The sequence below is a fragment of the Delphinapterus leucas genome, chromosome 6 (genome assembly GCF_059928025.1).
Source record: "Delphinapterus leucas isolate spDelLeu-1000000601 "Yukka" chromosome 6, BTC_Dleu_Yukka2, whole genome shotgun sequence".
Taxonomy (NCBI): domain Eukaryota; kingdom Metazoa; phylum Chordata; class Mammalia; order Artiodactyla; family Monodontidae; genus Delphinapterus; species Delphinapterus leucas.
This window is the reverse complement of record NC_143134.1, coordinates 39,401,923-39,414,193: the sequence shown is the minus strand read 5'-3', so window position 1 is coordinate 39,414,193 and position 12,271 is coordinate 39,401,923. Positions and strand designations below refer to the sequence as shown.

Genomic DNA, 12,271 nt, shown 5'->3' with positions numbered 1-12,271 from the left:
AGTTTACCACCGTGATGGGTTCAGGGGATCGATGCTCTATAATGCTGCCCTCAAGTAGCTCCCAGTGCGGAGAGCTGCAGGCGTGCAGGGAGGAACAGTAGTGCTGGGAAACCTTTGACAATCCATCTGCCTCTCTGGGCAGCCATCGTTAGCACCTGCAAACGCAGAAAGATTACGTACCGTGCCCTGGATTACACGGCTGCTAAACTCCACCTGCCATTTCCTGCCTCACATTTGGTTTAGAAAATCTTGATTTCTACAGAGAGTGATAGGTTGGACTGCATGCAAGTCGAGAACGTCCATTTAAGAAAACATCACTTTAAGCAAAGGTACAATGTAAATGACAGATTGGAAGAAAACATGTGGAATCTTAAGAGATCCAGGCCTAGTGTCGAAAGGATGTAAAAAACACCTATCAATCAATTAAAATTAAAAACAAAGACAGGCCGGTAGAAAAATGGGCAAAGGGTGTGGACGTACAGTGTATACCTACTCAAATACGAAGGGGCTTCCCTGGTGGCGCAGTGGTTGAGAGTCCGCCTGCCGATGCAGGGGACAGAGGTTCGTGCCCCGATCCGGGAAGATGCCACATGCCGCGGAGCGGCTGGGCCCGTGAGCCATGGCCGCTGAGCCTGCGCGTCCGGAGCCTGTGCTCCTCAACGGGAGAGGCCACAAGAGTGAGAGGCCCGCGTACCGCAAAAAAAAAAAAGGCTGATAAATGTAGGAAAGATGATTAGACTTTCCATATGAAAGAACATCAGCCTCACTACTAAGCACAGAAATAATGGGATAATAGTGGGATTCATTTATTTCATCCATCAAATTGGCCCAAGGTAATAATACCAAGCAAGTGAGGCTGTGATCAGAGCACATTCATTGACTGCAGCTGGAAGAACGTAAGTTAAAACGTCCATATACAAAACTAAAGTTCCTTCTATCTCCCCTCCTCCCCAATCTTGGCCCTCTCCCTCCCTCCCTCCCCCACCTCCCCAAAAGTAAAGATGGTCCGAATTCAACTTAATGGTTTTTCAACTTTATGATGGTGCCAAAGCAATAAGCACTCAGTAGAAACCATACTTCGAAGTTTGAATTTTGATCTTTTCCCAGGGCTAGTGACACATGGTACACTCCTCTCCCATGATGCTGGCAGCTCCCAGTCAGCCACACGAAGGGAGAGGACAGACACTCTACAGGGTATCGTGTTGCCAGCATTTATTACATATTGTGTTTTATGTTTCAAATCCCATCGTGTCTACAAAGTAACCGCTGACCCAGAAATTCCAAATCGGGCCTAGAAAAAAACCTCACATTTTCAGAGGAGGCAGGGACACAAAAAGATCATCCGCCTTGTAGTTTGCGGTCGTGAAAAATTGGAAACAACATAAAGCCCCTCAGTTGGGGAATAGCTAAGTATACCCTGATCTAGATATCCCTGTGAGCACCAGGCAGCAGTGAAAAAGAGGACACAGGAGCTCTGTACCAACGGGCATTGCTGAGGTGAGATAGCAAATTCTAGAACGGCCCAGGCAGTCGAGTACCATTTATGTTCTTAAAATGTAGGTGAAAGAATGCTGTGTAATCCGTAGAACATCCCTAGAAAGTTCCAGGGGCCTATATACCATAATAGTGTACACAGGTGCTCCTTGACTGATGATGGGGTTATGTCCTGATAAACCCATTATAAGTTGAAAATGCATGTAATACACCCAACCTCCCGAGCACTGTAGCTTAGCCTGGCCTCCCCTAAACATGCTCAGAGCACTTTCATCAGCCTACAGTTGGGCAGTTATCTTGAGTTTAAGTTCAAGAGTAATTACCTTCCTCTTCTTCTCACCAGAAGCAGGAGACACAGATGGACATTTTGTAGACATGGTGGGATTTGAAACACAAAATACAATACACGGTAAATGCTGGCAACATGGTACCTTATAGAGTATTGGTCATTTCCCCTCGTGATCTCATGGTTGCTGCAGCCCGGCATCACGGGAGAGGAGTGTACCAGTTATCACTAGCCCCAGGAAAAGATCAAAATGCAAATTTCGATGTACAGTTTCTACCAAATGCTTATGGCTTTTGCACCATCAGGAAGTTGGAAAATCGTAAGTCAAATTGGCACCATCTGTACTTTTGTGGAGGGTGTAGGGAGGGAGAGGGCCAGGACTGGGGAGAAGGGGAGATAGAAGGAACTTCAGTTTTATATGTGGGTGTTTTAATTTTTCTTAAGGAGAATATATTTATGTATTTCTTGTATAATATTTTCAAGAGACCAAATTAAAGTTCGGTCCTCCCCACATGGAAGGGCTTCTGTGAGGGAATGTGCCATCTCCCTGGCTAAGCCCACATCTACCAGGTTGGCCATGCGGGGACCACTTGGGAGGGGTGTGTGAGCGGTGCTGACTTTGGCCCATGAGCTTGAACTTCCCTTGAGGACTCTCTCTCTCTCATCTCCGTCCAGGCCTCAATGTTCTCTTAACACTTTTGCCTAAGCGAGAAAAAGCTTTTGTCCTTAATTTCCTGTTGCAAAATTGAGGCTGGCCAGGAGCGAGGGCACCAGAGTCACATTAGATGGACCCTATTGGGTTGAGGTTACCAGCACTGCCTTCTGCCTGCCCCTCCCATCTTCTCCCTCAGGGCTCTCATCCCTGCGCCCCCTGGCTGCTCTCAGGCACATCTGGACTTCTCTATGTCTAGACCCAAGGAAACCAGGCCAAGGCACCCTTCCAACGTACCTATTTCATGTCTAGGAACCCACCTCTTCCCCAGATTTGTGGCCCCAGGTATGTCCACCCATTTCAGGAAAACTCTTCTGTTTAACCATAGGCGAATGTGTGGTCTCATTGTACCGTTAACATGACAGCCACATCCGAAGCCCACACCGTACGATGGCAGCTGGACAAGAGATACACGGAGAGTAGCTTCGAGGGTTTTCCTCGCCTGTAGTTAAGAGGAGTGAAGGCCCAGGATGCCTGCATGGAATATTGACCCGCTGACCATGTGGCAGACACACTTATCCTACATCATATTATCCCCATTCATCCCCAGAGGTAATAATGAACAGTAGGTGTTACTATTCCTATTCTACAAGCAAAGGAACTGTGCCTCAGAAAGTAACTTAACCTATCTGAGGTCACAGAGTCCAGACTGAAACCCAGAATGCCTGCCTTCAATGCTTTTTAACCTAAGCCATATTTTTCCTTTAGGGATTTCATTCTAGAAGTCTTCAGAAGTCTCCTCCCTGCTTTTTGCGTAACCTCCCAGAGTGAAATGAAAGATCACTTCCCCCATGAATTTTGAGTGCCAGGCATTCTTTTCCTTGAGAATCCCCAGAACTCCTTTTAAGCTGTTGCTTAAATTTGAAGTGAAAACAGACAGAAAATGTGTTTACAGATACAGCTTGCACTAATTCAAGAGGAGTCATGAAGGTTAGGGACTCCGTTGATATTATTTATGTGATTTGAGGCAACAGTATATAATCAAAGAATGCTATTTGCAGACTCCTAATCTACTTTGACCTTAAATTCACACCTATTTCACGGATGCAAAAAGGAAGGTATCATATTGCGTCTTTCCTTTGGGTTCTCCAGCTTCAGTTTTGCATTCCTCGAAGTCCTCAGTAACCCAGGAAATTTAGAGTGTGAGAGGTGAGAATGTGAAAACCCTTCAGGACTTCCCCTAGATTAACAAGAAAGAGTGTTCAGCAGTTGGTGATGACAATGGAGCATTGGGTTTTAATTTGGGGTTTATTTAGAGGCAGAGCCGAGAAGTGGTTGGGTACTTCCCCTCACACCTTCACAGCACGGTCCACCAGGAGAGTTAGGTTTCAAAGAAGAAGCATCTCAAAGTGTTGGGGAAATTACTTCAGGATGGGATCAGATATGCATTTTTCTCCCACATTTTCTGACCTGAATTTAAAAGTTTTTATAATAGTGCATGAACGAACCCTTCCTTCACAGGAGAATCTGAAAGCAAGACTAACAAAAAACATCAGTAGATTCTAATTATCATCTCTCTCCGTTGCATCCTCTCCTTTTCCTGAGTTGCTTTAGACATCCCGTATGTAATACTTTGTTTGCAGCCTGTGAGCAATTACTACCTGTTATGGTTTGAATTGTGCCCCACCCACCCCAGAAAAAAGAAGATATGGTGAAGCTCTAACCCCCAGTACCTCAGAATGTGACCTTATTTGAAAATAAGGCCTTAGCAGATGTAATCAGGTTAAAATGAGGCCACTAGGGTGGACCCTTATCCAACCTGACTGGTGTCCTTATATAAAGGGTAAAATTTAGCCATAAACACAGACATGCACAGAGGGAAGATGATGTGAAGAGACACAGAGAGAAGGAAGTCCATGTGCAGGTATAGGATTTGAGTGATGCATCAACAACCAAGGAAAGCCCAAGGTTGCTGGCAAACCACTAAAACCTAGGAAGGATCAAGGAAGATTCCCCTACAGGCTTCAGAGGGAGCAAAGCAGTGCTGACACCTTGATTTCGAGCTTGTAGCTTCCAGAACTGTGAGACCGTAGATTTGTTATTTGAAGCCATACAGTTTGTTCGTGTAGCCCTAGTAAACTAACACAGCTACCTGTACCTAACCCTTATAAAATACACATGTAGGATAAATAAGATTGAGAATTTCTGTTCATCTGTTATAGTTAGCGTGACATTATATTTTCCAAAGATGGCTGCAAGATCATCCCCTGTCCTACATGTCTGTCTAGACCCTTGAAATTCCCCCATCAAGAGATGAATTCTAGGGCTTCCCTGGTGGCACAGTGGTTAAGAATCCACCTGCCAATGCAGGGGACACGGGTTCGATCCCTGGTCCAGGAAGATCCCACATGCTGCGGAGCAACTAAGCCCGTGTGCCACAACTACTGAGCCTGTGCTCTAGAGCCCACGTGCCACAACTATGGAAGCCCATGCACGTAGAGCCGGTACTCTGCAACAAGAGAAGCCACCGCGATGAGAAGCCCGCACACCGCGGTGAAGAGTAGCCCCTGCTCGCCACAACTAGAGAAAGCCCGTGCACAGCAACAAAGACACAACACAGCCAAAAATAAAATAAATACATTTTTTAAAAAAAGAGATGAATTCTAAATCCCCTCCCCTTGAACCTGGATGGGCTGTGACTCCCTTTTGATGTTCTATGACTTCTGAGGCAGCTTCCACCCTGTTTCCTAGAACACTTGCCCTGGAGCCCTGAACTGCCATGTAAATAGTCCACTTGTCTCGAGTCCTCCATGCTGTGAGGAAGCCAATACTACCCCAAATGGAGAGACCACATGGAGACACAAGACTACATGGAGAGAGATACCCAGACAGCCCCTAGATGCTCCAGCAGCCCTACGGTTTCGGCTTCAGCCACTATCTGATTGCACCCCCATGACAGACACTGAGCCAGAGCTGCCCAGTCCAACCCTTCCTGGATTCCTGATCCATAGAAGCTTTAAGAGATCACAAAATCATTGCCATATTTAAAGCCACTAAGTTCTGGGGAGATTTGTTACACAGCAGTAGATGTCTGGGACAGTTCGTGTACTCTGTGCTTTGCATTGGGTGTTTTCATTTTAATTTAAAAAATGGATTGAATTTTTACTTCTGACTAAACAGTTTTATATTTAGAGAAGACAGACTATAACCACAAAATCTCAATGATTTAATATAATAGTATTTATTTCTCACTCACTCAGAGTCCAATGTGGATGTTACAGTTTGGGTGGCTCTCCTACAAGCATTGACTCAGGGATCCATATTCCTTCTACCTAATGTCTTTGCTGTCCCCGGTCCTCCTTGGGGTCCTCTGCTGTGTCATCTGTGTTCAGGTAGCCAAAGAGAAAGGGTAGAGAGAGAGAGGAAGATCATGTGAGATGTTTCAGAGGCTGGGTCTGAAAGTGGCACATGTCATTCTGGTCCACGTTGCACTGGCTAGAACTAGTCCCTGACTCAAGGGAGCTGGGAAGTGCCGATTAGCTGTGCACCCAGGAGGAAAAGGTAAGTGTAATGGGAGCATAGCTCTGCTACATTCGCACGCTGGCTGATAGAATCTTATGTTATCAGAACTGGAAGGGACATGAGAGATCGGCTTCTCCAAGTGTGGTCCACCAGCATCAGGACCACCTGAGGGACTTGTTAAAATGCAGATTCTGGGGCCCCACCTGCTTAGTCAGAACCTCAGGAAGTGGGTTCTAGCCAGTTGATTTTTGCCAAATCCCCCCCAGTTCTTGTTATGTACACTAAGGTTAGAGAGTCACTTACCAGTTCAACCCTGTCACTGTACAGATAGCAAAGTTGAGGTCCAGAGAAAGGACATGACCTCCATACTTTCCTTCCAGCTACTCACAACCTGAGGCCAGAGCTGGAGTTGGGGACCTGTGTGCTGAGGCCCATCCAGTCCTCTTGCCACGCCCCTCCCAGGGTTCTGCATCATAGCTGGCCAGGACCCCGATGGTGTGCCCTGGCAGAGCATACTCGGTTACTGAATTGTAGCCTTGGCCCCCAATTCAACAACCACACATACTTGCTCTGAGACACCAACAGGGAAATCCAGCCCAGTGCGGTAGAATCACAGAGTTTTCCTTGAAAAGTCTCATCAGTTTATAACCAAGAGTCCCCTGCAGTTTAGATCATGACCAGATCTAGTCCAGAATCAAGTCCTGTTATATCTTGGACATTCCTAGCAAGAGTCGGGGACCCGGAATAGTGTTTTAATTTAGAAATTGGAATCCTATAATAATTTCTCTTATGTCGCTCTGAAGGCCTACCTTATCTTTAAAGCTGTAATGGGTCCTAATGACATTCTGATATAGCTAGCTTGTAGGGGAGGCCTTGGTGGTAGTGAAAGGCATGGGGAGGAGAGGGAAACTTCATATTTTCCAGAGCTCTTGATGAAAACAGCCAATGCTTATTAGCATGCATTCCACACAATTTCCATGATGATGCTATAATTTAAAACACTGACTGAAAGACCTAATAAAGGAGGTGAAACTAGCTTTCTAAATTTGCTGAACAAATTGCTCACATCTCCCTCCATCAATCTTCCTTCTCTTGAGCAAAATGTAAAATTTGGAACAAAGAGCGAAGATACTAGGGTTTTGACTGATCTTTTTGTTAACAGTATTCTGCTGTATGGCAGCTGCATTGTAAACATTCGAGTTCTGATTCTAAGCATGTATATGAAAGTTCCCATGAAAAAAAATCTTCAAGTCACTGTCTACCTTCTGAGTTTGGGGGACAAACGGGGGTAAATTAACAAAGGATGCTTATCACGCTTCCCAGCCTTTGCTGAAATCACTTAGTTTCAATTACTTTGATTAATCACTAAAGACTTTGTAAGCAGCTAAAACATCTGCCTTCCCATATTGGCGTGAAGGAGAATGAGAATGTAGATAAGACCTTCAGGGCATCAGGAAACCGGTGATGGTTCCAGGCCCAGTGAGATGGGGGGTGTCCTTACCCTCCTGATGTCTAGCTGAACGATTTGGCTCACAGCACAAGCTCGTCGCACAAGCGATGGTGTGGACCTCATCGTGAACAGCATGGGATTTGCACAGGGCCTGCGAGCAGGGTAGATGGAGAAAATCAGAGATGACGCCTGCCTCCTTTCCCTCAGTTGTGATCAGGCACTGCCACTTTGCAGTCTGGCCCCTCACTCCAGGGGCTCCAGGGTTGTTCCCAGTTATCACTTCTCTTGTCAGGAAGCACTGTTGAAGTTAAGTTACTCGGGACAGGAAGACTGAACAGGGCACGAGGTGGCCAGCCTGTAGAAAGGCAAACCTGATCTTTGGCTGAACTGAGTAAACAGACCCAGTCAAGATGGTAGGTGTTCTGGTCAGCTATTGCTGCATAACAAACTACCCCCACCATATGGTTAAACTCGATAAAGATTAACTTATAAAAACTCTTATTAAAAGTTCCCTGTTATTTGCCATTAATCAGTACCATGGATTTTTTTAGGGGAGTTTGTTCATTCATCCACTTAATTAAAAGTTTTTTCATTCTTGCTGCGTGGCTGGCCCTGTGCAAGGATGGGGAGACTGCACGCAGTGGGCCAGCAGCCGGGAGCTGACTGCTGCCCTCTAGGGATTTACAGTCTGGCCAGGGAGACAGATTCATCAAATCCCCAACAACCACGGGCATTTCAATTTTGTGTATGTTTATTCTTATTTGTTAAGGTGTTTGTTAAATTCATTACTAAATGTGATTTTTATAAATGTAGAAGTATTTACATATATACAAATACAAAGCATACAAACAAAAAATCCTTGTCAGGCCATATATTGTGATTTGGGTTTTTAAAAAAATTGACTAATACAGAGATTTTGAATTTTCCAGGTGTCTCTCTTTGGGCTAGGAAGATATAGTCTATAAATTCTATACAAAGTTGGATTGTAGTTTTTTCTTTAATCAGTGAGTTAAGACTTCCTCTCTAAACATGTTTAATTAAGATGTCTGAAAGATGCATTAATTTTTTTCCCCATCACATTTCTACTCTCTCCCCTATTTGTGAACCTAGCACATTAAGAAAGCAGTACCCAAGTGCTTTCAAGCACAAATGTACCTGAATGCAGAATCCTCATCCAACAATGAGAAGCACAGAGAATTCTGATTCCTTGCTTAGCAGTTTCAGCATGTCCTCAATGCTATTTTCTTGCCAGACACTTGAGTGTGCAAATCATCTATGAGAGAACAAATCAATATGAGACAGAACTGTCATCAATAACCTCTACCTCTTGATTTTCAGTGTTGCAGGTGGTGAGCTCTTTGACTTCTTAGCTGAAAAGGAATCTCTGACTGAAGAGGAAGCAACTGAATTTCTCAAACAAATTCTTAATGGTGTTTACTACCTGCATTCCCTTCAGATTGCCCACTTTGATCTCAAGGTATGTTGCTTGGTGTGAATCAGATGAAAGCTTACACGTACCACAGCGTTCGCTGTCTGCTAAGAAAAATTGAGGGCGTCCCAAAGAGATACATGTTTTTTTCCTAGAGGGGTTTAACAAATGAAATTATCAATATAAATCAGCAAGTGTATAATGCATGCCTACTACAGGAATTTCTAACCAATGTGTGAGATAGAGGCTTAAGATTAATGATTACATTTGAGAATTCTTGGGGAAGAATCAAGGGGTCTTACCAGCCAGGTCTTTAAGAAAGGGGGCTGCTGTTGGTTATGGGGTATTTTCAACCTAGAGTACCCATTGGCTGCCCAGTTTCCATCCCCTTCTGGCTACAAGGCATATGAGATGGAAGGTGTCTTGATCTCTACTCTCTCTCTTGATGCAAAGCCTTCTGGTCTGACTCAGTCTCTGGCAATCAATCAAGCCAAACTCTGAGACTGGCTAATTGTGGTCTTTGCTTGGCTGGAGGCAAGGCATTATCGGACATAAAAAGGCACATCATACTCCCATCCATCACAGAGGTGATGGTCTCTCTGAGAGGGGAAGATATACATATGAGCAACAGAACTGGCAATGTAAGATTCAGGGTACAATCCGAGGCAGCGAGAAGATTATCACAAAAAGCGTGTGGTTGATTGCCAAGTGAGTGATTCAGATCATTGGAGCTAGGATAGATGTAAGAGAAGGGAAGATTTTCTCCATACTTATTGCAGCAGAGCCGTCAAGACCCCTTCTGGATCCCCCAACACTCACGAACACACACCCCAAAGACTGCTGCTGGGAGCTGGAAATGCCAAAGAGTAAATGCCTACTGAAGCAGCTCTTAGCAGTGGAGCTGGGGAGAAGGTGGATAAATACCCCAACTCCCTCGTGCTTCAGTTGAAAAATTCTGAGTGCTGCCCTTTCTCCCCAGGTCCTCCAAAGGGATTGTGCTCCAGTCACCCCTACCTTGATAAGACACTTTGTATCAGCTTCCTTCCTTCTGTTTCCTGTCTCCCCATTCCTCTACCAAGTATTCCCTGGAGTCCCCTCCTACATAAGCTGCTTGCATCCAAATCCATGTCACAGGTCTGCTCCTGGGAGAATCTAAACCAAGACATTTATTTTTTCCTAGTGTTCTCTTGCAACTACTCTTTTATCCCTACTTTTTGGTTGTTTTTTCAGGGAAGAGGAAGAATTACCTGCCATCTTGTCCTCAGCATAACATATGATAGGGTTTTTTTAAATTGTGGAAAAATAAACATAATATAAAATTTACCATTTTAACCATTTTAAAGTATGCAGTTAGTGACATTAAGTATATTCACATTGTTGTACAACCATCACAACCATCTATTTCTGGAAATTATTGACCTTTCCAAACTGAAACTATGTACCCATTAAACACTAACTCCCCAACCCTCCTGCCCCCAGCTGCTGGCATCCACTATTCTACTTTCTGTCTCTATGACTTTGCGTATTCTAGGTATTTCATGTAAGTGGAATCACGTACTTTTCTCCTTTTGTGACTGACTTATTTCAGTTCACATAGTGTCTTCAGGATTCATGCATATTGTAGCACATGTCAGAATTTCCTTTCTTCCTCAGGCTGAATGGTATTCCATTGTATGGATAGACCACGTTTTGTTTATCCATTCATCTGATGGGCATCATGTTATTTCCACCTATGAACATTGCTGTACTATTTTTCTTTTTTTTTTAAGCCTGAAAACATAATGCTTTTGGATAGAAATGTTCCCAAACCTCGGATCAAGATCATTGACTTTGGGTTGGCCCATAAAATTGACTTTGGAAATGAATTCAAGAACATATTTGGGACACCAGAGTTTGTTGGTAAGTTTTCTTATTCCTGTGGTCATTCATTTCTCATAAACATTATGCTGGCAAAATTCACCCTGCTGCAGCATCATTTCCCTGGTACATGTTTCTGGTTTATACATGAAGATTAGAATCTGTTGGTTCACTTTCTTCCAAAACTAAATGTGCGTTCATTTCCTCTTAGCTCCTGAGATAGTCAACTATGAACCTCTTGGTCTTGAGGCAGACATGTGGTAAGGAGCATGCTCTTGATATTGTCACCTTTCTGATTTATTTTACTATTCTTCTGATGTTGTTTTTCTTTTTATTTTGTGTCTAGGAGTATTGGGGTAATAACCTATATTCTGTAAGTACCCAAATCCACAACTCATGTTCTTTTCCTTTTTCTTGGAGACCGTATGTTTTACTGACCATTCTATGTGTCGTGTTGATCAGTTCAGCTTATGTATGCTTTTTTTTTTTTTTTTTTTTTTTTTTGCGGTACGTGGGCCTCTCACCATTGTGCCTCTCCTGTTGCGGAGCGCAGGCTCAGCGGCCACGGGTCACGGGCCCAGCCGCTCCGTGGCATGTGGGATCTTCCCGGACCGGGGCACGAACCCACGTCCCCTGCATCGGCAGGCGGACTCTTAACCACTGCGCCACCAGGGAAGCCCTATGCTTTTTAAACATGTTCATTTTACACCTCCACAACATGTTTAGTTTATACTAATGAAACATTTTCTCCTAATTTGAAATGAGTCATCAGAACCTGCAGCATAATCACTGAAAGAAAGCATGGCTGTCATTACTGCTGAGAAAATAGGAAAGGCTTTCTTTTTCTTTTTTTTTAAACTACTAAATGCTGTTCTAAATTAACTGTCCTTTGCATTAAGCTGAAGCTTTTGTGCCTGACAATTAAATGCCCTATGAAATGTAACTGAATTCTAAAGTGGCCGCTCAAGCACCAGATTATAATGTTATTCCTCACTCCCTTTATCAGATATTGTAGGAACAGAATGACAACACAAGAGGGACTTACTCATGTTCTGTGCCCTGTTTTATTAACAGCCTAAGTGGGGCATCCCCATTTCTTGGAGACACTAAACAAGAAACGTTAGCGAACGTATCTGCTGTCAACTACGAATTTGAGGAAGAATACTTTAGTAATACCAGTGCCCTAGCCAAAGACTTCATAAGAAGACTCCTCGTCAAGGATCCAAAGTGAGTGTCCATTATACCCGAAAGGTGCCCAGCTGTGGCCTCAGCTAGACGAGAGTTAGCACCTGTCCTGTGCACACGGCCACGTTTAGGCGACCCTGGTTGTTTCCTCCTGGCAAAGAGAAGCATGCCGCGTGAAACGCTTCAGAAAATGCAGGCAGGGCCCTTTGTACCTGCTCAGTCAGCCCCTGCGGGCACAGTGAAATAATCACACAAAGACTGATGTTGTTTTCGGCTCCATGAAGCAGGCCCCGAACTGCATTTTCCAGAGCATCTCCTTGGTAGGCTCAGCCGGCATGGAAACAACCTTAGCGTTTGCTTCTATGGTCACCGCATTTTTTTTCTTTCCCCTCCCCC

The 12,271-nt window shown here is 44.3% G+C and overlaps 1 protein-coding gene across 3 annotated transcripts in view; it reads left to right on the top strand.

The window, feature by feature from the left end:
* Window positions 1-12,271, top strand: part of DAPK1 (death associated protein kinase 1) — a 205,259-nt gene that overhangs the window by 131,501 nt on the left and 61,487 nt on the right. For 2 of the 3 annotated variants that reach the window (XM_089913036.1, XM_022558968.3), the window contains 5 exons: window positions 8,743-8,881; window positions 10,603-10,732; window positions 10,902-10,950; window positions 11,037-11,063; window positions 11,765-11,917. In XM_089913036.1, coding sequence (XP_089769162.1) covers window positions 8,743-8,881; window positions 10,603-10,732; window positions 10,902-10,950; window positions 11,037-11,063; window positions 11,765-11,917 — 498 coding nt within the window. The remainder of the gene's footprint in view (window positions 1-8,742; window positions 8,882-10,602; window positions 10,733-10,901; window positions 10,951-11,036; window positions 11,064-11,764; window positions 11,918-12,271) is intronic. The other variant, XM_089913035.1, reaches the window with a different exon arrangement.